At 37.6% G+C, this 26,064-nt stretch overlaps 1 protein-coding gene across 1 annotated transcript; it reads right to left on the minus strand.

The window, feature by feature from the left end:
• Nucleotides 1–1,269: 1,269 nt before the first annotated feature.
• Nucleotides 1,270–26,022, minus strand: LOC311215355 (serine/threonine-protein phosphatase 4 regulatory subunit 1-like). Its single transcript, XM_084296459.1, has 19 exons — nucleotides 25,941–26,022; nucleotides 18,869–19,001; nucleotides 18,405–18,511; nucleotides 18,013–18,155; nucleotides 17,377–17,523; nucleotides 15,910–16,017; nucleotides 14,696–14,761; nucleotides 13,995–14,153; nucleotides 13,318–13,511; nucleotides 12,533–12,969; nucleotides 10,862–11,094; nucleotides 9,747–9,839; nucleotides 9,018–9,203; nucleotides 8,516–8,677; nucleotides 8,328–8,428; nucleotides 7,124–7,244; nucleotides 6,300–6,434; nucleotides 5,416–5,557; nucleotides 1,270–4,432 (listed from the first exon to the last, which is right to left on the minus strand). The coding sequence occupies exons 1-19, from the start codon at nucleotides 25,945–25,947 to the stop codon at nucleotides 4,278–4,280; spliced, it is 2,829 nt and encodes a 942-aa protein (XP_084152585.1). The 5' UTR covers nucleotides 25,948–26,022; the 3' UTR covers nucleotides 1,270–4,277.
• Nucleotides 26,023–26,064: the final 42 nt, after the last annotated feature.

Below are 26,064 nucleotides of genomic sequence, written 5' to 3' on the forward strand. Positions count from 1 at the left end.
ATCCAGTCGTGATCCCTCCCTTCCCTGGACACTCCCCTTATCATCAGAACCCTCCATGCCATTGAGGGTAGACCCCTGTACACCATTAGCACTGTACAGTATCCAGGCAGCACCAAGTGACATCACAGAAGAACAACCTGCCTGTGTGATGGAAGAGCCTGTATGAACACAGCCGGGAACACGACAAAGTAACGCACCAGGATGATTACAGATGATTTCTTTGTTCTTGACCACTTCTTGATTTTCACTAGGATGACACAAGCTTATGTAGAATCACAGAATCATTTAGGTTAGAAAAGCCCCACAAGATGATCAAATCCAACCATCACCTACCGCTACAAGTCCACCACTAAACCATGTCCCCAGGTGTCACATCCATGCATCTCTTAAATACCTCTAGGAATGGTGACCCCACCACCTCCCTGGGCAGCCCGTTCCAATACCTGGCCACGCTTTCAATGAATAAATTCTTTCTGACATCTAATTTAACCTTCCCTGCTGCATCTTGAGGCTGTTTCCTTGCATCCTACTGCTTGTCACATGAGACAAGAGACCAAAACCCACCTTGTTGCAGCCTCCTTTCAGGTAGCCATACCTTGCAGGTCCCTTTCAGGCACTTGAAAGGAAAGCAGTAGACAAACAAGACAGTAACTCCAGTAAATACCCAAGCTGTCCATATTTTATGTTCCTGTTTTCTTTTTTCAGGTTTAGGTCACAATAAACGTGTTTAGTTTGATGCGTCATAAAAAGAGCACATGTCTGTTCCATTTGTGTTTCCAGTTTATTCACCGAGGTCTTGTGTCCTACCTCAAAGTGTGTGGGTAGGCTTTACTAGGAGGTGGGGGGGGGCTGTTTATTCCCCCCACTTCTGCATCATGCAAAGAAAAAGGAAGGAAGGTCATTATTCTTTTGCAGCACTTGGCAGAAGTTGTAGAGCACAGGGTGGAGCAGCCAGTCAATGTCTGAAAGGAACAAAAGGACAACTGCGGCAGCAGAAGAAACAGAAAACTCCGATATGAGAGGAAAAAACATCCAGCCAGGTGTTGATTACTCATTCCCTCATCCAGTCTCCCCCTCACATCATCGGCATGATGAATTCCACACTCAACCCTGGTGTAAGAAAGCAGTTAATTTTGCTAGGGAGAAGTTTCAATAACCAAAAGAATACATTCACACCCCACTTGTAACAAAAGCCAGTTACTACACATTGATTTATAAAACAGTCACAGAATTTATTGAGATAAATACAAAGTTACATAGATTCTCTATTCTGACAAATGAATGACACTTCCAGAGTGTCCTCATTTAATTGGGTTCTAAACAACACTGTGTACAGTCACAACTGCCACTAGGGCAGCATCCTCACAGATGCCAAGTGTACATCATACATAAGTTACCAGTGAATTCGAATTCTAAGTAACATGACTAACATGCTTTGGATTACAAGTGCTTGATAATTCCCTATAGCATTCAAGCAATATTGCACCCACTAACGTTATTCTCATGTTCCTTAGCTAGAAATGCTTTGAAGTGATATTCTTACTGTTTTTGTGAGAGTGGATCAGCTACCTAACTTTGCTCCATCTGGCTTTTAAAATACATATTTTTGCATAATTTAAACAACCCAGAGAATTGTATGTTAACACACAGCTTTACTCATCATTGCATACATTTGTCTATTACAAGACGTAAAGTGCGGTCTTTAGTCATGCTGAAACCACTTCTAGTATAAAATTAAAACAAAAAGGCAAACCTTGTAAAGGGTAAACCTGTTTTAACAGACCTGCACATTGCCTACAAAAAAAAAAAAAAAAAAAAAAAAAAACATACCCCAAAACTATGGTGCCCTCCGTTAGTGCATGCAACTGTAGAGCTAAAAAAGGTTTTAAATGCTCTACTGAAATCTTATCATCTGGAATAGACATGATTTTGATTTCTGGAGCTAGAAAGGTACCAAATGTTGTTAAAAAACAAGCAACTTTGTTTAGCCTTTTAGTGAACTTCTATAGCTGGTGGCTTATTGTTTACAAATATTTTAATTAAAAAATCCTTAATGAACACTAATCAAACACACTAAATCATACAAAAGCTTGTGTTTTCCAGTGGATTATTGCAAGAAAAGGTAATTATTAAAAGATTATCTGACAAACAGAAACCTGGGTTGGGTTAATGTTCAAAGTATCTAGTATATGTACATTTCAAACATACTTACATACACACACACACACTTAAAAAATTTGATCAGTGCTGAGAAATTTAATGAACTGATAATAGAAAAACAGAAGTAAAACCTTGTCAGAAAGGCCTTAGAAAATTTGAACTGTTAGAAAATACTAGTGTAATGCCAGCATTAGAAAAAGATATTAGAACTAGAAAAAATTAACTTGAGGGGTCTTTTGTTAAGAAATCGCAATCATAAAAAGTCTGTAGTGAAGAACCATTTTAAATTATAAAAAATTGTAAAAAATTAAATGTAGAATGTTGCAGAATTTACAGAGTTTATACTGTTTACTGTAAGAGCAGTGATAGCAGTGGTACATTTCTGCCTTTTGCTTCCAAAAGCATTTTGTGAGCTCACAAGGAAACAATTTAATACAAATACTGTACATTATAATACAAGACTAGTTAGACAAACATTCAGTTTTTCAGCATAACTGAACCCTCAGAAAGTAGAGCTCAGCTGAGGAACCTACTTGCTCTATCACAGACAAGCCAGATTTAAAACAAAAGAAGGAAAAAAGTTATTTCTGCAAAAATCTTCACCCACTTGAACTACTTACTAATAATAACAGTGAAACAAGGGGAAAAGAAATACTTCCACAGGCCTATTTATGACAAATTGTGTTCACTGAGAAAGTAACTATCATTACATAAAAACATTTCTTTAGTAATCATTAGTTTTTGAACAGGACTAAGTACCAATCCAAAATCTGAAGAGAGTTTTTTTGTTTTTTTTTTTCCAAGCCCCATTCTAACTACAGGTTTGGGACATGACAGAAAACAGGATCCACCAAAACGTATTAGTTTTGGAATTTTGCAAACCAGTCAGATGCTCTCAGATTTCATTAACAGAATTTTGCTCTACCTGTATACAAACTCCATCCTTCTTCACAGTCATCTAAATACACAGAAGGCATGTCCTATGTAAGCTTAAAGATCTCAATAGCCTCCATTTGTCGTCTGCCCCAACCCTGACCACAGAATCCACAGAAGTTATAAACTGCATTAACACCTTCCTTCTGAACACTTACTACTGGAAGTTTCTCCAGAATTTATATATCCCGTGTCTTACAAACAAATTAACAGGCTGATGGGGATCTGAATGTTGGACCAGTTAAAAGGTGCTTTTCAAATGAAGTAGGAATGAAAGAGACCTGTAAAAAAGCTTAAGTCTGTAAAACTCTAACACCCTTCTAAAGAAATAGCACACGCTGAAGGAACTGAATCCTTTAGTTGAAGGGAGCTTCACCAGAGCAGAATGAGTAATTTTCAGTTTGGAAAATTAATGGTCTATCTACAACTAACCAGCACCAGCAGTAATAGAAACAGACAGTGTTAACACCTGTAGGAGTATAGTTTAGAAATAAAATAGAAAAGTCACGATATACAAAGAATGTCAAACTCTGTGCTTTGAAAATTATCACATTATATTAAGTAAAAACGAATCATGCCTTAGCTCTAGCAGAATAACTACTTTATAAAATGAAATGATTGAACTTTTTTCCCCACTGATACAGAATTAAATTCTTCATCCTTTTTTTTTGTTGAAATTTAAGAGCTATTCACATACATACACTTCTTTCAGACAAAATAAAACACAATATTTGAAATGATACAAAAGCTACAGTAACAAATGAGAAAAACATCTGTATGTAAGTTTGCTATAATCAAAAAAAGATTCAAAAAACATTAGAAGCTTATAGCAGACTACTACAGGAACTGTTTTGTTAAAAAAGAAATAAATTTCAATTACACTGAAACACTGAGTATGTGCAAGAATTTACATACAATACTGAACTGCGGGTAAGATCAGAGTTACCACCCACATTTAGGAAAAGAAATAAATTGCTCATGCATATCAGACAAACGTAGAAACATCTGTAGATGAAAGGTGGTCATGAAATAAGAAGTATGGTATTTCTCAAAAAGCCCTTTCTAGCTGTTTTGTCACTTTGTGCCAAAAACTTAATTTTCTTATTTGTTCATCTTATTCATACTAACCATGAATGTTGTGCAAATAACCATTTTGGCATCCAGGGCTATTGCAGAAGAACGCATTAGTTTTGTTTTTCAATGGGAGTATTGTCCATGTTGTTTTGTTTTAGTTTTATGGTAGCAAAGAAGGCCACATCTTGATCTCTGTCAGATTGAAGAGCTAGAATGGTCTCCTCTGCAGCTTCTAGATGAGGATTGCCAACACTTTTAAAATAAGCTAGAATAAGGTGAGAAAAAGACAATTTTAATCAAAGCCAAAAGAAGAAATTAAACATTTTTTTTTTAAAGCTACAGGGCATGCACAATGCCTAAATATAGAGGATGCCAAAAACATCTGGGATAGCTCATCCAATTAATGAACTTCTTAGAGGAACTACAGCAAGCTGAGGAAACTGTCAGAGAAAGAAATATGCTATGTTTTACTCATCTTATAAGGTACTTAAGTATTTATAAAAATAAATTATTTTTGATAAGCCCTAAATGGAAACATGCCAACAAGGAAAAGCAAGCTCAGGAAGCTGCCTTTGTCCAGTGTTTCACAAAACACTCTCCATACTTTAACTCAGAAATGATAAGAGTTTTGTTTTCTAAGGAATTGTAATACAGGAAATTGTAGCAGCGCACAAAATTATATTATTTCCTACTACAAGTGTTAGCTTCAGCTAACAATTCCATCACACAAAAGAGGAATGACACTTCATTTGACGGACCACAAAGAAGACTTAATTAAAATAAAGTTTTGAAACAAAACAATACAATCTAAGGTGATGTTTAAAATTTCCCAATAAAAATCTATTTTCCACAAGCACTACAGACACCAAATATAAACATAGGCAGCAACATGCAGGAACTGCATTACTTCCTGCTATAAACAAGTATGTAGCTGCCCTCTAGTGGATGAAGCATTATTACATTGGATATATTATCCATGTCAGTTTCAGGCCCTTCAGGGATGATGATGATGAACAATTAGAATCCAAGACTGAACAGCCACTGTATTATGCATTTCTAAATCTATATCCCTCAATCTGAATTTAAATACAGCATCCCAGATTACAACATACATTTGTGTTCTCAGTATAAGCAGAACCAAACAGGCTTTTACTAGTCAAGTGAGCCAATTTATAAAGAACTGCACTGGCAGATGAAGGACAGCATTTGTAAGACATTAATTCTTTCAGAGGAAATTAATGACCACACCTTTCTCCAGTAACGTCTGCCTTAGAGCCTTGGCGAGCAGAACCCTTACGTTTGGCACAGGATCTGAAGCAAGACTTAAAAGACTGGGGAGTAAGTGTTCAACAAATTGGTCAACAGGCATACATTCTTCTTCCACCACAGCCTACAGCATAAGGACAGAACATGAGAAAGCAAGATTTATGTTAAAATTACAGCATTTGCCATTCCTTTCTATCTTATCCTTAATTTTGTCTGACCATTTAGAAAAGACAGAGTTTAACTTTAACTTAACTAAGAGTTTAACCACACTTTATATTGCAGTGCAACCTTTGAAAAACATTCTAAAAATGCATCTTGCCATTCTGAAGATGACCCAACATGGGCAGATAACTTAATTTCAGCTCTATTTTAGGAAATACTGCTCTCTTGCCTGTCATCACTCCTTTGCCTTTCAGTATTAAACTCACTTCCCCTTCTTCTCCATCCCTATTAGAGCAAACCTTTGTAGGGGGCTGAAGTGTGATGGATGGGAGGCATGAAAATAGAGCAAAGTAGTTCCTGGCATCCGGCAGCGATTGTTAGCTCAAAGAGATCTTGTAAACCCTTATCCCAGCACATCGACACAGGTATTATAAAATGTTTATCCGTTTAGGATTTACTTCCTAACTTGGCTACTAGGATGGTAGAAAGGAACAAGGATCAGCTGTACCAGCAGGAGGCGTAGCACAAGATTCACCACAGCTTCAAACCTGAATAACCATTTGCTACTACTGACACCAGCCCAGCCCACAGAATCACTAAAAAAATTCTCAAGTCCGAATTTCAGTTTTGCCTACATTACTGAGAATTCTCAAACTGGCTCCAAATTAAATGTATGTAGACCCTCAGAGAAAGAATGCTCCAACCTGACAAATGAAGGCAAAAGCTTGTCTTCCAACCCACTTGGAACAGTGACGAAACCGCACTATAAGTTCATTAATGAAATTTAGTCCCAGTGCATTTGCATTGTTTGCATAGAACTTCTGTAGTATTGCTACAACCTGTGAAGCAAAGGAAGAAAGATTTAAATTTTAGCCCTTAGGAAAAGGCATCGTTGTATTTGAACCTTATAAAGAAACAACAAACATATACAGTATAACCAGCTCTGCCTGAAGAATTTAATGAATTATTACATTTATATTGGAGAAAAGCCTTCTGTAGAGAAAGCATAAGATGATGTTCAAGTTAAACAAACAAAATTAAAATAAAACCACCATTAAAATAATGCCTTTATCCATGGTTCCACAAACAAGAAATCCTTCTACTCATTCATCTACGGGATGATGGCATTATCATGAAGTCCATAGATTAAACAAACTTTGAGGAAAGGTCAGTTGTGGTTTTTTTTGTTTGTTTGTTTTGTTTCTTTGGTTGTTTCTAAAGGTAGAATTCAGGGAAAGTTCTTCTGAAAAGTCTTATTTCCTGGTTTCTATCCAGTTAAAAACATTTATCACTCACATACAACCAAATGAGGAAGGCTTTAGGATATGCAGAAGTCAGACAACTCAATGTATTTTATACAGTTTCCTTTTAACCGCATGCATCAAAACAGAGCAAGTTCAAAAGGCCGGTAACTTCTGCCTACAGATGGACAGAAGCTCCTGAGGATATAACAATAAGTGATTTCAGATATCCCTCTCAAGAATAATATTCCTCCTGTCCTTCCAAGTAAGTGTACTAAATCCTCTACCAGTTTGAAGGAGATCCACCGAACTTCTGAAACTTTATCGGAGCAGAGAGTCAGTGCAATATGTCTTAAGTAGTCGTAGACATCATTAGGATTGTAGAGTTCCAGTATCAGGATCAGCTGCCTGAAACAAAGAAGTTATTAACTCAACCAAGTGCAACACTAACCAACTGTTGAAACTCAGTAACAATCACTTGGAGCCTTGAAAAGGCCATGGTTATTATGAAGCACCTGGAGAGGTTAGGTCTTCTCTTTATAAAGGTGAGAACACACATTAGAAAAGACACAAGAGATGCAAGAAACTTTTAATCAAGCTGTATCAACAAAGCATCACATTTGTTGCATCAAAATAACAAAAAAACCTACAAACAGAAGTACAATGAGATGTTTCTCTGTAACTTCAGACCAGTGTCATGTACCTTCCCTCAAAGTAAAAATCAGAGATTTGCTTTGGTCTACAAGTCTACGTTTTAAAAATTATTTAAATCTACAAAACTGCACAGGACTCATTTCAGTCACATCAACAAACAACACAAAGTTACCTAACTCTCCACTAGATGTCAGAGGACTGCTGTACAACAGCACTGCACCACAGTAAGATTCAGTTTGTTGAGCCAAACAACAAAAGGGAGAATAAATCCTCAACAGCCCAAATAAAGCAACGAGATAAAGACGAAGGTCAGATTTTAGCTGCAAACCATGTCCACAAAACATTCCTCGGGTTCTTTAAATATCAACAGGGCTTGTTGAAAAAGAACTGTGAGATGTCACTATCTCCATTATATACCCAGCCATATGGAAATACCAAACAAATACATATATATTTTTGAAGAAGTCTTTTCTATCCTGCAGATATGTAATACAAAAATGACTCTGTATATACATTTCCCTAATTTTACATGCAGTCCAGAACTGAGTAAAATCTGAACTCTCAGTGATAGTACCTATCAGACTGTCATATTTCAAAAGCTACATGCAAACCAGATCTCCATTTTGGCATGTGATGTTTTAGTTTCTATTGTGGTTGATCGCAACAGTTTGCATTTAAAAAAAAATTGCCAGTAGCTAAGTTCCCTGATTAAGTTCCTTAATAAAGAATGGTTGTGATCTTTTAGCTCAGAATTAGGGTGCACTAACTTCTGAATATAATTCTCTATTTCCAAGTTAGTGATATACATGAAAATCAGACATTAAGAAAATTACGTACTCTGCCAGCTCATAACGAAACCTCCAGTTCCTGCTGTTATCAGTCACCACAAATTCTTGAAGTTGATAAAGATACTCTCGCCTTTTGTCTGCATGAAGTAACTAAAGGAAAAACATTACTAGCATAAAGCTGATCAAATTCAAAACTCTGAAGATACTATCTTCAGAAATTAAATTACACTTTCCTACCTTTAGGAAGTCATAGAGATGTTTAAGGACACCAATGCGCACTTCATCTAGATCTTTCAAGAATCCATTGAAAATTGGCACCAGATCAGCAGCTGTTAGCTGATCCCCCAAAATAACTGCTAGTTCATGGATTGAGAAAGCTAGTGTCCGGCGTACCTTCCACTGCAAACAGTTTAAGAAGAGATACATATTAGGTACCATAAGTGGAAAAAAAAACCTCACAGCTTTTAAACACCACCTACGTGAGGGACTGACAAATGGGGCAAGCTACATAGAAGCAGAAAATGTTAGTTACATTTATGATGACTGATTTAAATCTTGAATTTTAAACTCCTACTCCACATTTAAATCCCTTACAAAAAAGAATATGATGTTATAGCTTCAGCGAAGCAAATTGAACAAAAGCTACAAGAATCTCAAAATTATGCTTTATCATTAGAAAGCTGTAAGAATTTTTTATTGTTGGTTTTGGTGGTGGTGTTTTTTGTTGTTTTTTTTTTACCTGTACATCTGAGGCCAGCGTCTCATACGTATCTTTCAGGCAGTGCCAGTTCTGCCTGCCCAGCGTTAAGGCCACTCCAGGAAGACTATATGCACAGTGTTTGGCTATTTCAGTATCAACAGTCTGGGCACGAGCAGGGTCAGTCATTGACAAGTACTGGTCTAGTAAAGGTTGAGGTATGATATCCTATAGAGAGAGCACAGCAGCAACACACATTTCCATTAATTTAGGACCAGTAAGAAAATACACCTGCTGTGCTGCAGTATTCTCTTCCTACCAACCAGCGGGGAGCAAAATAAAAACAGTGGCAAGACACCCATTTTGTGGTTTTGCTTTCCAAACTGCAAATGAGTAGTTATTTGTCTTCCCATTAGGCCAGAGATGTCAGCAATGAACAGTAAATATTACTTCTTGAACAGACTACATCAAATCAAACTGAAGATTTATTCTTTACTATAGACAAACATTAAATCCAATGACAAAGCAGTATCATCAGCTCCTAAAGTCTGTTGCGTGAATTGCCTCTAAAGCACCAAAAAGACAACAGGTAGGCTTGTTTACCAAAAACATATTTTTTCTAGTTTTCTGATTTAAAATAGTTCTCTTTAAATGCCCAGAGCATTTCTTCACCTTCTGCAACTGATCAACTGCAAAAGCTACTGCTGTATGAAGGATGAGATGAACTGTGTCTAGTACTCCACTAAAGCAGTTAGATGCTATTTTAATCACCTGTAACTTTGACTTGTCATCTTCAAATGGTGGATTCTTTTCCTGGTCTTTCTTTAAAAATACACTGTTTCCTCTGTTTTGTTCCCCTGAATCCTGTAAATGGACATACTAGTTAGTGAAATGAGTTAGACTTAGCAGTGTTTGCAATTATTTCAAAGCATCACAGTAAGAACAAAGCAATTCAGTTACAAAATAGCCTTTTAGAGACAAAGCCTTATTCACTGTGTTTATACAAGTGCAAAAAAGACAACAGTTGTACACTACAAACACTGTTAAGATCACAGATAGATTTGCTTCTAGAACAGAATTTAATGCAACAAACCCATCATTCATTCAGATTTTGTGCAGTTACTTTTATTATACTCTTAGAGATTTTTTATTCTTGGCATGAATTTAACTATTAAACAAGGCAGCTGAGCAGTTACTCCAGGTCAATATCATGATAAAAGCATCACTTATTTTGGAAAATACCACTGGAAGCTCCAAGCCTATCAAATCATGAAGCACACACACACACCTCTCCCCAAATAAGTATCAATGGAAACCTTTGAAAGACTCTAAAGGTTTAAAAGACCAAAATCACAGAAAGTCTAAAAGATCACAGGGTTTTCTTGTTTGTTTGTTTTTGGTTATTTACATTATTTGTACAGGTCTTATGTGCAATTTTTCTTTGTAGACATTTTTTCTTAATCATTCACAATTAGCTCTAACAACATTAAATACTGCACAAATGATTCTTTTTACTCCTATCTGTACATTACTGTCAAGAAATAGTAACCAGGAACTGTGTAGGTATCACCACCTGATTCAGCCTCCTGCTTGAAGATCACAGGCTAATTTTAGATCGATTGCAGGAAGAGGTGAGACCGTACTTGATACGTTTCCCCTGAAAACTACTACAAGGCTACTGCAAAAAATAACTCTTAAGTAGCCTGTGCACAAGCAGAAATAATAGCACTCAATTTTGTTTTTTAAAATAAGTTTCATATAGTAGTTACAATGTAGTAATGGCTTCAGATCTGAAGCAGGTCACTTATGTCAGGGACTACACCAACATACACATTACTTCAGTTGGTAAGAATTCACTTCAGTCATGGAGCCCAATGCACACTTACTGTGCTTTTCAGTATACTGGTGGCAGACTCATCGCTGATATCATCTTGGGATGCAGTGGATGAAAGGGTGTCTTCCTCCAGCTGGTTGCAGGTAGTATCTGAAACAGCTGTTTCACCTGAAATAGTCTTGTTCTGAAGTTTGCCACTGCTCTCTTCCATTTTTTTGGTCTCACAGTTCCCAACAGAATCAAACTGAGCAGCTCTTAGAGCAGCAGACAACACTTGGACCTGAGCTGTTATAAAGCAAGAGACCATTTAGTATCCTTTCTGCACTTAAAAGCATTAAACTTAGTTACTTAATTTGAAAGGATAAAAAGAAATCAGATCTAAGCTTCACAAAAACATATTAGCAAACATTTGCTGTTAGAAAGGCCTATTACTCTTCCATGAAATCTTCACATAAACTAAGAGAAATGACATGAATACATTAACATTTTCAGCAGGAGCATTCTACTAACTTCTCCCACTGAAACATGTTTATGATAACCCCCCCCAAGGTATCACAGTATACTGGTTCACATTTCACTCTTCATATTGTCAAACATATTAATGTAAATTCTTTATTAATATTCTTGAATTGCTTCAGCTACCTGGAAAAGGCAATAATGTGCATTTAAAACATTTCTCAAAAAACCCACAACAATCTAGCTAGAGGAAGGAGTTAGTAAAACCACCTCTGAACTTATCTGCAGAAGTGGACAGAACACTAGCGGTTGGGTTTACCACTACATCACCAATAAACGTCGGAGAAACTTTGCTGCTAAGAACATGAAGTTACTAAGAGGTCAGAATGCAAACACCTTGAGGTAGTTATATCTCCACAGGCCTAAAGAAAATATAGTCTCAAGACTATAGAGACGTTAGAGCATAATTTAAAGGTGAAGAATACTAGAATACTTTGGAAACGAGGGGATAGGACAATTTATAAATATGCCTGTTATCAGTTCTTTTGCTGTTTTATAACTGTTCTGGATGTCAAAGCAGAAGGGAAACAAAGATTAATAACCACATCTCCTTATTCTGAGAATTGAAGCATGACTGTTCAACTAAAGTCAGAAGGAAAAGGGGATGTATGGACATGTTCTTGCTTTCTCCCATGTCTCTCCAAACCATTCATTTTCCCACTGCATAACTGTCAAGCTAACATCTTTCCATTTGCTTTAGTTGAACATAATACACTTCTGCTCTTTTCTATCTCCCTTTTCTTTCCAAAACTCATTTACACTTTTTTTCTTTTTTCATTCATACACTTCAATTTCTGCTTTCTTTCACGACTTTAATTTTTAATATTTCACCTCTAAGCCTTCCCCTTTTGTTCTACTCCTTTCCATTCTCAGACATGAAAAACTCTCCTGGTGCCTTTCTAGCTTGCCATGAGGAGCCAACTAGATATGCCATACTGCCACTCTGCCACTGCTCACAGCATAGCAAAGAAGCCAAATAAAACTCCAGTTGCATGCAGAAAAAATGAATGAATAAACAGACAGATGAAAATTGATAATTTACTCAAGACTTAGTGGAATGAGAAACAGTTGACTATGGATGACAGGCTTGTCAGGTGAGTCCTAGCACCATATGAGTACCAAACCATTTAAAACACAGTCAAGGGTTTCTATAAAAGCCAGGAGAAACCTTTCTGGGGGAGAACGTTATTCTATTACAGAGTCTCACCTTGAACATCTGGATCATCTATGTGCTCCTGTAAGCTTTCTAGAACTTTTTTTATTTCACTGCTAGCAACACAGTTATTACATGGCACAGAGCAGCTGTCTTTGTGCTTCTCAGTCTTGAACTGAAGCAACTCCAGGTCCTGACTTATATCAGGCAGAGGAGGGCGCCAGTATAGAAATGTATTAAACACATCCTCAGCAGACTGTAGCCTTGAGTTCGTTCCTGGAAAACTGCTGTCTGTAGAGACTTCAACCATACCAGCAACAACTTTATCATCCTGAGACAACCTAGACAGATCTTCTCCAGGATTTGTACGACAATCTGAACTTGCTTCCCATGTGTCTCTATTCAGGTTCTCAACTGAGAGCGGCATATTCACTTCAGCTGAAGTCTCCTCAGTTGAAGGCTCTGGTTTGATTTCCATTGGTTGTTCTGAACTAATAACAGACACACAATTATCCATATAAAATATCTCTACCAGTACTTTTGAAGTAAAATACTTCATAAAAGGTAGCATCAACTACAGAAGCTTACTTTCTCCACAGAAAGACAATGTTAGGGCTACACTTTACTTCGACAGTTTTCCCTTTATCTTCCTGTCAAGCCATCTAAGTTAATTTCACTTCAATAACATGGCTACATGCAAATAGACGTACATGTACGACCTCACCTTTCATACCATTTCTGGAACTCTTTTCTTAAGATTTGCAGCCCTAAGCAGCAACTAAAGGAATTACCTTCTTGCTTCTCCCTTCCACTATACCACATCTTTCCTATGATTTTACCTGGATGATGTAGCATTTGTACTAGAGGCAATTAAAGTTATATTGTTGCTTGGTTGACAGGAATTGGAATTTACATCTTGTGTTGATGGTCGGATACTCAGCGTCCCATCTTCTCGAATGTAAAGACCAGCACTTGAAGGGTTTGCAAAAGTAGAAATAAAGGGGCCAAGAGACTGAAAAGCTGCCTGACGAACCTGGGATAGTATAAAGACAACATTCAGGATTCACGTAACTCCCATAGAATTAATGCTAAAAAATAAAGTTTGATCCCAAGTTGTTTGTTACTGTAATAGCTTCATTTAATGCCAAATTTTACCAACTATCCAATAAATGACACCTACACAAAGGGTGTCAGAATATTAAGAAACATATGGTTTTTTTTTAAATTTCAAATTTGAAGGATATCATTGATTACTTCAACTAGTATCTTAAACACAAGCAACATACTCTCAGAAGAGCAATACACTTACAAAAAACATTGACAGGAATTCTAAATAACAAAAGAGAAGAAAAACAAGGTTCTCTCGTAGGCTTATCTCTTAGGTAAGATTAGCTTTTTCTAGATAAGAATCTAATCGCAGCAAAAACAAAACAAAACAAAAAAAAAAAAAACAACAACCTTGCCCATTATCGTGTCTGCCTGGGAAGACACATCAATTATAGAGTGAGTTGCTTACCCATCTACAAGTGTCACTAATAAGACTGATGAAGAGTGGGGATAGTTTGCTTCTGCGGACTTCTGGGGATGTAGTGTAGGACACTGCCATAAAGCATTCAGCACAAGCTTTTCTCATTCCCCAAACACTATCAGAGCAAAGTTCAAAGAACTTGGGAATCTGCCAAAAATAAACAAAACCAAGACTAATTAAAAACTAAGCAAAGGCTGCAGCAACTTACTATCAAGGTATTTGTTTGGAAACTGGAGACAATGAGAACTCAGAATAAAATGAGTGAAGAAAATAATAAAATAGGGACAGGTTAAAAAAATGCATTAACTGAAGAAACTGGAAAAAATTATCTTCCCCTCATTGGGATTTCATGTTTGACTACACACATTAGGAAAGAACAGAATTAATGGCTTATTTTTCCTGAAATTGTAATTTAACTCATCTAGTTCAGGGAAAAGAGAAAGTCAGTAATTCTGAAGTATGCATATGAACCATCAATTACATTTTAAAAATGCTTTGCATAACAAGAATTTTCTATTTCTATCCAATCCCAGTTTTGCCATATAAGTACATTCAAAGCCTCCAATAAAGCCATTTCAAAAAAATACATAAACAGATTATATAACAGAAAAGACAACAGAAGAAATATTATTAAACCATTTGAACTGATAAATACATGTCTTATAAATGGATTTTGATTTTTTACCTACCAGAAGTCTTTCTGTGGCTTCTTGTCCAACTGCATTACAAATGTCACCAAAATTAGCTGCACAAATCTAAGAAATAAAAAACATCATGAATAATATTCTGGCTAACACACTTTCGAGTGCATTAGGTTTATCATCAACTTCACCATGCATTATTTAACCCCTGCAATAAATGCACATTTGACTATTCAAATTTCAGCCATGTAACTACATCCTGTAACCTTAACTCATTCTGAACAAATACTCATTAGAGCAGGCTTCCATAAACCACATGCCTTTGAAATCAATAGCAGAAAAGGCTTCTGCACTGTGAAGAGAGTCTTCTACTTCAGTAATAATTAAAAAGGACTAATAAGCCTACTTGGAAGCTTTAATGACTTTGAACAGCAGCTGTCAAAACAAAACAGATTAAAATATGATATGAGTGTCAGGACTTAGGTGTACAGACAGAATTATCTTTGCTATAGCTGAAACTGGCTTAAGCACTTTGCTGAAGCAAACTTTAATCAACATCTCAAGTTAGTCCCATTTACAGTGCATTATATTCAAATTCTGTAATTAATGCAGAAGGCACATTCCCTTGTTGCCCAAAAAAAAACCACACAACACCAAACAGCTGAAATCTGAAATGAATTTACATGAGCCTATGTTAACATACTATTTATTTAATGTAAAACAGAATTATAATGCCGTAACACAGGTCAAATTCCAACACCAACAGCTTGTGTTAAGGACCAAGCTGCAGCTCAGCATGACCCTTAAGTCTAATGAATTATTTTAAGACTTCTTATGCTGTAAGTTTCCCTTTGTACTTGACCATGATTTAAAAGGAATCTTGCACTTCAGAGATTTCTCCTTTGAACAATAACAGGTTTTAAAAAAGGAAGAATGTCTAATACCTATTTTTGAATTTCTGGTTTTGAAATAAGATAACAGAGCAGGTAATTGATTTGCATCACAGAACCAAATACTGTGGCTTAAAAATAGGTTGTGAAATACTATTAAATGGTGCAAAACCTACTATTCCCCAAGGACTGTTATCTACTTATTTAGTGAAATACAGAATCTATAAGCCATGCTAATAAATTAAAACTGTTCTTCCAGACCCTTTCAAATTTCATCAGTGAAAGCCATGATTAAATTCCTCAAGAAGGCATTTGAATAGCTGTGTACATACAAATTCCTTTGAAGCATTTCAGGGTTGAAAACACACCAACCTTTCGGACTTGAAACAATTTCCCATCACTGCAAAGTTCACAAAAACGAGGAAGCAGCATGTGCTCAACTGTTGTTCTGCTCAACATAGAAGCCATTTTACAGATTATCTAAAATCAAGAAGGGGATATGAGGAAGGACAAAAAAAATATATACAACTTATAAGCATGGCCCAAACCTCCTCTTAGAAATTATTTCTGAGAGCAAGAAAGCAACTACCATCAAATAGATTTCAGTGCTCTACATTATTCATATTTTTGTACACTTGTTTATGTAAAGCACAACTTTAGTTTTTATTTAAAATCATTCCATACTGTATTTAAAATCATTCTGTACTGTCACTCCTGAACATAATATTTCTTTACATTATTTAACTGGATTAAAAAGACAGTGAATTGGCTTTTATTAATAAATACATTTTCAATATGATTTACAGTGTGGCATACATACAGCGGTATTTTTATACATGGAAGACAAAGTCCCACTGCACTAGCCAGTACGTAAAGGCACAATCTTTAAGTATATGGCAAATATCTCAAACTTAGGACTGCTCAAACGCTTAAAAACAAGCATCATCCTAGTTCTATATAGGATCAGACAACATAATAAGGCAAAAGTTTGCCATACAAGAAGAGAGAAAAGGGAGAATAAGACAAACTAGTCACATATGTAAGCTAACGCATACTTTACAGGAATCACACTCAGAACTTTTAAGAATTAACATCTTAATTCCATAATTAGTTAGTAACAAATTCATTAATTTAGCTCCTTTCTCTGAGAAACTGCCAACTGCACCTACCACAGCAAACTGTTTTACTGCTGTGAAAATCAGGTTCTTTGGACTTTAGGTCTCCTTTCACCTTGCACTTTCTGGAATAACATGCTGTAATCTTTACTTTTGCAGTGGTAAAAAGGAAGGGGCACCCATGCACCTTTCTCCTCAACTATTCTGCCCGCAGCACTGGGAGTTTAATGCTTACACAACATAAACATCATGTAACACATCGTGTAACACATGCATCAAGTCCTGACCCTGTTCCAATTCTTTGAGAATTGTCTTTTTTTTTTTTTTTCTCCAATGGTGCTCAACATTACAAATGACTAAGAAACCTACCAATTCAGCACTTAACAGCTTAACATACATAGATCCAAGCTTCAACTATATCACATCAGTATTTCAATTCTCAACAGAGCAACTAATGAATAGAAGAATACAGGAAACTGAAATAATGGTATAGAAAGTTTAGGTTCTATTATTAATGTAAAGCTCTCAAGCCAATACAAGTGTTAAGTACAATTTTGATTTCCCCTTCCTTATGCTTATTCAAGGCTTGCACAAAGTTGTTATAAATATATTCTAAAAAAGCTTTGTAATAGCACTGCTAAAAAATAAAGAACAAAAGCAATAAAAAGCCTAAAAGGTAAAGATACAAGCTTTCTTTCAAACTGAGTTTTTCAAATTCACTTACATTCACAGCTTCCACCTTGTACTCATCATCACTGTCAGGAGCAGAGAGGTCCAACAGAATTGGACACACCTTGTTTTCTATGTCACTCTGAGCAACAAGATCTTGTTCCAGCAGTATGAGCAGTGCTTCTTGACCTGCCTTTCTGACCTAGTAATAAGAACGAACAGAACAGAAGTCTATCACTGTAAAAACATCATTTAGTGACACGAGAACTACAGAAAGCTTGTTTTCATTGAACACAGAGGTACAAGTTAAAAAATAGAAAAAAAACCCTCAGCTTTAACAATAAAAGGAATTAGTAATAAACAGTAAAATTTAATGTAATTGTTAGATGCCCTTTAATCAAATCCTGAGAAACCAAAATGTGAAGTAGAAGTCAGGACCTGTATGTTACAACTCCAATAACAGACTGTGTCAGTATGTCATTAGGAAAATCCTACACATTTCCCATTACCCACTAGGGTAAAAATATGTATATTCAGACCTCCCTAGCAAAGTGTGCTGAAATCAACACATACCAATAATATGTAATAACCAGGTATCAATTAACAGGAAATTTATTCTCTTTTCCTCATATCTCTAGTTCAAACCACAGCATGTTTTCCAACTATTCAACTCACAGTCTGTTTTACCTACCTGATTGTTAACATCTGTTAGATACCTCACTACTATGGGCATAAGGTATTCAAAAAATGCTGTTGGGAATTTTGGTCGACTTTCTTGCAGAAAAATGGCAATTGGAGGTATTTGTTCCATCAGCTCTGTACGTACAGTTGGTTCTACCAATAAATCAGAAGTAAAAGCTACATTAGTAAATTGAAAATTAAAAAAAAAGAAAGTACATTACGAAAAAGCTAGGATTTTGTTTTGCTTTAAAGCTTTCACAACAGAAAAAGATGAAAAGACTAGAAACATAAGGAAATATCACCGCTAAGACTGCCAGTTCATAAAGGAAACACAAATAAAATAGCCTTACACGTTATCACCACAGTCCAGAGTTAGAAAAATTAAAATAAATGCATTCAAACCTGCATCTTCAGAGAGTCTGACTACTATTTCCATTACAGTCAGGAAGTCTTCCTCATTGTTACTGAAATCTCGAAAGACATCCAAAAGACCTCTGGCAATAATTTGCCTGTGGAAGAACAACAGATTAACTGCCTTGATATCTTGTCAACAACATACAGGTGAGATGCAGGAGGAACTTAATAAATGGAAAGGGACACTTAAAAAAAACCCACACACATCAAGCTCTTCTCTAAATATTCAGTCGTATTAGCTATACAATTTTGCCACACCCCCAAAAAAACGAAGACTGAGTCCAGAGATATTAGATGAACAAGAAAGAAAAGCTATTAATGGAAATTTTACATAACAGTTATTCAAACAGAAATTTTGCATTTAGCAAAATAATGAAAGTAACAGCAATGCCCCCAAACCCACCATGCTGTAAAACTTGTATCGCCATCAGGTGTGATTGTTGTAACTGTACCTGTTAAATACGTTATCACTGAAGGCATATTTTTCTAGACGAGCCAGCGGAGTCAAATTATCCTGTCCTGGAATGTCCAAGAATGCTGTTATCCTCATGCTATCACAGTCTGGTCCATAATCTTCAAATCCAACTTGAAAGACAAGAAGAGTAACAAAAGAAAAGAAAAATCACCCAAAAGTCCGCAAAAGATGCTGGAATATAAAATATGCCAATACCTCTACCTATTTTTAGAGCTATTCTTCAAAGCAAAACTATTTGTGTATCACTGAAAACTGCTTACCAGAAGAAATCTTTAGTTATACCCAATGAACTCAAGGGCAATACTTGCATAGAGACCAGTAAATTCAAGCCTTGAAATGGAACTGAAATGTAACCTGTTTCAGCTGTCACAATATCCTTGGCTTTTAACACATTTTACTTTGCAATTTGACAGAACTAGCCACACTACAAAATTAAGAGAGCTCAGCTGACAGAACTGCATGCCACAAACTGACAGACAAATTCAAAAGGAAAGTAAGTCCCATTAAAAGAAAATGACATTTTCAGTGATAGAAAATGCAAAAGCATATTGCTTTAAAACAGCAAACTTGTGTCTGTTTCAAAGTTACCAAGGCACATTTTTCTCACCGCAATTACAGAGTCCCAAACATTCACACCACACAGGTGGCTTTGGAGAGAAAACAACTTTATTTGTGAACATACCGGGTGACTTCTACTGCAGATGTTCTTAACTACCGAGATTCCCCAAACAAAACTACTGTTTTCTAAACCTTTTTTCTATTTGTGAACTTTTTAGCCAAGTATTACTATACCACCAAAATCTTACAGGCACTGAATCCAGTAACACGCCCTTGATTATAGATTACAGGCAAAAAAAATAAGGCTGTGAGGGGGATAGGAAAAACGATAACTTCGTTGTCAAATTATTTCCTGTGCTCATTTCTTAAAGCATAGGCACTGAAGAAATCTGTCTGCAACTCAATCTTCCAGACAAATTCTCTCATTTCTGCAACAGATACAGGAACATGTACAGTAACTAAAACTACAGGAAAAAGTTACACTGGAGTAGCTGACACTGCTCTGGGCATACAGCTTCCCCAACCAAGCACACTTTGCTCACACAAATCACACAACACCCGTGACCTTCCTGAAGTACAAATGGTGCCACACTGCTTCACATATGCGAGAAGTAATCTCTCTCAGGCCAGCAAATGTGCTAAGAGTGACAGCCACTGCAGAAAAGACGCCAGTTTCTGACTTGGCAGGACAAAATATTAGGTATTTGAATTGGTAAAGAAAGCACAACACTGGCAGTAATTTGCAAGCACAATGACAAGCCAAATGGGCTGTAAGAACTCTGCCTGTAGGAATGAAGCCCAGGCACTCCAAGCCAGGGCTCTACAGGCCTCTTGTCCTCAGGGAGGGGAAGTTACACTGTGCTTCCACATTAGAAACCAGCAGAGATGTGGCTAAACAAATGAGCAAACCAAATCTTGTTTCATTTATAGCATCAGTTTCCTCTGCTTGCAAAATGGGAAGAACAGAAACACCCTCTCCCTTTGACGCACTCAGAAGATTAGCAGATGTGCGTGTAAAGAGCTGTGCGTCCCCATCTCCAGTATTCGGGGTAAATAAACTCACAGTCCTTCTCAATGCGACAGCCCAATCACTACAACGCTTTTGCACATCTTAAAGAGAAGCCTTCATTATTTCATAATACACTCTGAAATTGCCAGTGGGTTTAATGGTGTCTGTATGTAATTGCAAGGTCTCTGATACAACAGCTCCTTCAGGATTGAAGTGGCTGTACCTTAATCAGAATAATTAAGTTTCAACTCTATCCTCTTATTCTATCTACAGGTTTATGTCACCGACACTTCTCTGAAAAACTCCTTAATCTGAGACCTGCACAATGAACTGTGTTAATACCCATTATAAATTGATTTTTATATACAAATACTCTATTACCAAGAGGTACCAAGCCTCTGCTTTTTTCCCTACAAGAGAATCTGATTTCATATGCCTGTAATTGATTTCCCATTATTTAATACTTTGTTTTTGCTTTGTATCCTTAAATAGACTGACTCTCTAGAAGACACTGTTTTCCAAACTCACAGAAGTTATTATTAACTTAATGAAGAAATACTTATCAGCACACGTATTATTCTGCTGTCCTCAATGCAAAAGTTACTGGGACAAATTACAGGCCTGAGATGAAGACAACTGAAACATGGTTTCCTAGTATCGGACACAAACTGAAGCCAAAACATCTTCCACAGAAACACAGCGCTTAAAAAATAAACTACATCGAACATATTCGAGACAAAAGGTTATACCTGGGGGCCTCAGGAGGAAAAAAAAAAAAAAAAAAAAAGCAGACTATACTTATGACAACACAGTTTCCAAGAAACCTACTTGAATCGTAAGACAGCAATTCTGCGCTCTTGCAGACAGTGAGCTCCAATCAAAAAATTCAACAGGACTCAAACAGAAGAAAACTGGGGGATTAGATTTTGTGTTGCTGTTGTTGAAAATGTTTACACAAACATGTGACTCCACAGCTACGTGATCAGCAACGTATTTTAAGACACGAGTAACTAGCATGACTGTGGATTCTTATGACACCCTTATTTCCATTCAATTGGCCGTTATCATTTCTAAAGGCTTTTTTTTAATATACTTTTCAAGTTGTCAGTGTCAAAACATTTATTTGCACAAGTGCAGGTAACTTACATTACACTGCCCTAATAGGGATCATCTATGCACCTGTCCCAGGGCTAACGCTCCCACCAAGCACAGCACCTGAAGAGGCAGCACCCAGTGCTTCTGCTCCAGAAGTAACGCACTGCAGCACCGAAAGCTCGCAGGAAGCCAGACTAAGATTGTAGATTTCCTTTTGGAGGTTGCAACACTCTGTCCACCTCCAAAACCTAACTCTGACCATACTTATGCCTGTGCAGTTATAATATATATTTCTGAAATGCACTTGTTACAGAATTAACAGTTTAAAAATGAACTCGTTTCACTTTACTATTAGTCCCTTCAAACATTTCAGCAGAATTCCTACCAGGTCAAAAAACAAGAAAGTAAATCTCAATTATAAATCTGGCTACAACACTACACCAAGGACTAATTTTCGAAACATGATAAACATGCTTTACTTCTCTACCTAAGCAGTTTTATTTTTAATTTATATTAGCTAAGCACACATTAGTGCTTCTAGGACTTGAGGGAACACAGAGCAAACTACTTATGCTGAGGATGAAGAGAGTTAAATACCTGAAATTTTTTCCACACAGACTCAGTACACATAAGTTAGAAACAATCCATTTTGCCTTCTCTCAAGAATTTTTCTTCCATAAAACAAGAAGCTATAGGTACTTACAAATTTTAAAATACATAATACCAGAAAATAAATTACAGAAATATGTTGAACTTGTACTTCTACTGTATCTAATAATACTCCTTCAGAGGTGAACCACGCATTCAGCGTTTTCCCTCTAATGGTACCAAACAAGCGTGTAATTTGTCCATCTATAAACAAGATCTTTTGCTCAGCCCTGAAGTGGCCGGGCAGTTGGATTTGAAGATCTCTGCAGGTCCCTTCTGACCGAACTCTATTCTAGTCTATTCTATCTACTTGAAGACTGCTGAGTTTGAGTTTGCCATGCCTCAGTTTGACCTAGACTCAAAAGCTGCTTAGAGCCTACAAGAACCACCTACAGCATTACCGAATTTAACTACACAGCACATCACCAGCTACCGTCACTGTATCACTAACCACTTTTTCCAACACAAAACATTAAATACTGGTTCACTATGTAACAACTTCATGAGCTCAACTAGTTAATTTTTTTTTCTTCCACAGTTTTTAGAGGTAAAAACAATTTTAAAATATATATTCTTAAGTCTATTAAGGAGATATTTGAGCTAATTATTTTTCTCACCTTACAAAAACAAGATGTCAAACTGCAGTTGATTAATTTAGGTAGCTTCTATGATAGCTTTGCCCCCTATTCAGTGGAATCCCCCCAGCTGTCTGTTCCCATGGAGCTGAACCTCACTGTGGATAACACTATTTCATCAACTTAAGAAAGTAAAAATCCAGTCCTTGTTACTTATTTGACTGTAATTTTCCTGAAATGCGCCATGAACTCTTTGCTAGAGACTAGTCATTGGATTAGCCCAGTATCTCAATCTAGACAGGATTTCCTGAACTCCACTGTATCAGAAATTGAAAACCGCCTTGAGCGCCCCAATTCTAACCATATTGCCAAATTCATGAACTTAATCAAAGGTTATTTTTAAAGCATAAACAAGATTTGCATAATGCTTTCAAATATATTTCCCTTTATTTACATGCCCATCCTAAAAATGATCATTCCTTTTACACAAATGTTAAGTGACCCATGTAAAATGCTTATTAATGACTGCTTACGGCAAAACCTTTTTTTAATCCGAACCTTTTATTTTTTTTAAAATTAACTTCATGACTCAAACCAGAGTTTTGCATGCAAGCAACAGACTTATTCATCAACTTATCATACTAATTTTTAACCAACAGTCTCAAAGAAACAGCCAAAGACCGAAAAATATCGGAGAATGAACGCTTAACTCCTACTGATGTCTACTCCTAGATCAAGGCCAAGATCCATAAAACATTATGGGAAATTTGCATTTATTTCTGTTTGTGCTTTACACTGAGCAAACAGTATTCAATACTATCTTTGTTTTATTACATGGATTAAAAAAAAGGAAAAAAAAAGAAAGGGAATTGGGAGCAATTCAGAAAAACACAATCAGTTCAAAGAACTAACCATTTGTTGGCACTATGAAGGGGATTTTTGTGTGTGTGGTTTTTGTTTGTTTGTTTGTTTGTTTTTTAATTAGGGCAGAGAGAATTAAGAATTTTCAAGTCTTAAGGTACTGCTACAACTGTTGCAGCTCTCCTGTGATTAGAGGAGCTCAGGTGAGATTGATGTGCTGAGCTCTGCAAAACAGCCTTCAAATCAGCCTAAGCACATTGAAATGCATCTCCTAATTTCCTTGTCGCTTCAATCCTGTTCAACATATGCATGCTTTTTGTCATTTAAGGTCTTGACACAGACTTCTTTCATTTACTTACTGCAGCAAGCAATATCTTTTAGTACCCATTATTAAGCAACTTCCTCCAATGTTATCATGATTTCAAATCCCTACATGCTAAAAACATGCATTTCAAGCATTATACTCCAAGGTTTGCAAATTTTGATTTATTTACTTTTTAGATTTCTAGCTTTCCAAATAGATACTATTAAGGAAGGAAAATGCTTTTTAATGATGGCTTTAAAATCATTAAGATACACACAGTTACACTTTAATTCTAAGAAAAACATCAAAGATGTCCTGCAACACGCAAAAAGACACAGACACAAAATGAATCAACAGCTCTCACCACTTAACCATTAATTTCATCTAAAAAAATAGAACTGTCATTTGTTTTTCTGCTACCTACTTGTGAAATGCTGAAATCTGACACACTGAGAGCAAAAAACAGTTAACAGCAACTAACAAAATTCCACAGGGTGATCCCCTGCCTGCAGAAGCAGTGTCCCTGCACATCCTTCCAAAAGAAGGCTTTAGCTTCCATTATGCTCTCATGTTTCTCCTGGTGTTGCTCAAGATCATCTTCTTCCTAATTTTGAATGTTTACAGTAGACAGGGAAGCAAAAGCCTTCTGTTGTGCATTTTCAAGTACTATTACACAATAACAGAGTGGTTGAGGTTAGAAGGGAGCTCTGAAGATCATCTGGCCCAAGCCCCTGCCGAGCAGGATCACATAGAGCACGCTGTGCAGGATGACGTCCAGGTGGAGATGCATCTCCAGAGAAGGACACTCCACAACATCTCTGAGCAACCCGTTCCAGTGCTCTGTCACCCTCACAGTAAGATGCTCCCTCAAACATTTATGTGGTAAACAAATCAAGTCTCTCACAAAAACCAAATTCAAGCATCAGTTTGTCTTTTAATGGAAATGTCAATCCAGCATCCCAAGTGCAAACAAAACCACCCCCTGCACCTAGCTGGTTCCCAAAGCAACACCACTTCAGCGATTAGCGGCTACAGATTTACCTCCTTAAGCAACAGCTCCTTCAAGTTGTCTGAGCCGCATTCAGCTCTAATCCCCTAACAAAACTCCGCACTGTACCAGCTGAACCGGCGCTGCCTCGCCTAGCACCAAGAACAGGGTACTTAACCTAAAACCACTAGCTTCTGCCAGCCAGCTGGCGCACAAAGGCGTTTATTTCCATTTATTTCCCATTTCTGAAGGGCACACACACGACAACGCCTGCACCTCAGCGGTGCGTGCCCAGCAGAACCCCCAGAGCCTGGAACCATCCCCAAAGCCCCTTTGAGCCTCACCAGCCGGCAGCCACAAGACCCCTAAACCCCTGAGGCCTCAGGACGGGGCTGATCCTCTCAGGGTGGGTTTGGACAGAGCCCATTTCCCTCTCCCTGAGGTTCAGCTGCCCAAGGCGCTGCTGCCACAGCTCCCAGCTGCCCCCACAGCCAGCGGCCCCTCACCCCGGGCCCTCCTTCCCCACAGGACGGCGGCGGGCACCGAGCGGTTCCCGGCCCTCAGAGTGGGCACGGCTGCGGGTGTCAGGGCTGAGAGGCCGAAAAGGCGAGGGAAGGAAGGGCCCTGTCAGCCCCCGAGCTGCACCCACAGCCACGGAGGAGCCTTCAGCTCGCCCTGAGAGGCTCCGCACGGCCCCGGCTCGCTCCTGTCGCGAATTAAAAAGGCGGAGAGGGAAAAGAGAGCGACTGGGGGGCCCAAGCAGCAAGCGGAAAAATAAAAATTAAAAAATATTAAAAAAAAAAAAAAACACAAAACAAAACGACAGTTACTCACAATCATCTAAGTCATCCTGCAAATCCACAAAATACAAAGGGATCCCTACAAACAGAAAACAAAAAGAGAGACACCGGGGAGGGGGGGTTGGCTTCGGAGGGGCAGTGGCGAGGGCGGCCGGGCCGGGCCGTGGCGGTGCCCCCGGTGAGGCGCCCCCCGCCCGCCGGCCCCACTTACCGGCCATCTTGGAATGGACATGGGCGAGGAGGAGGAGGAGGAGGCGGAGGAGGAGGGCGCAGGGAGGAGCCGCCGGTGCTTCCTGCCCCTCGCACGGAGGCGAACCCGAGCGGCTGAGCAAACA

The sequence above is a fragment of the Netta rufina genome (genome assembly GCF_964035555.1).
Source record: "Netta rufina genome assembly, chromosome: 16".
NCBI lineage: Eukaryota > Metazoa > Chordata > Aves > Anseriformes > Anatidae > Netta > Netta rufina.

What these genes read in the sequence shown, in the direction of transcription:
- LOC311215355 (XM_084296459.1), bottom strand. An exon ending in ACAAATGCTACATCATCCAG is followed by an intron (nt 12,970 to 13,317) that starts GTAAAATCATAG and finishes GTCTGTTATTAG; the next exon opens with TTCAGAACAACCAATGGAAA. An exon ending in AGATGATCCAGATGTTCAAG is followed by an intron (nt 11,095 to 12,532) that starts GTGAGACTCTGT and finishes GCTTTATAACAG; the next exon opens with CTCAGGTCCAAGTGTTGTCT.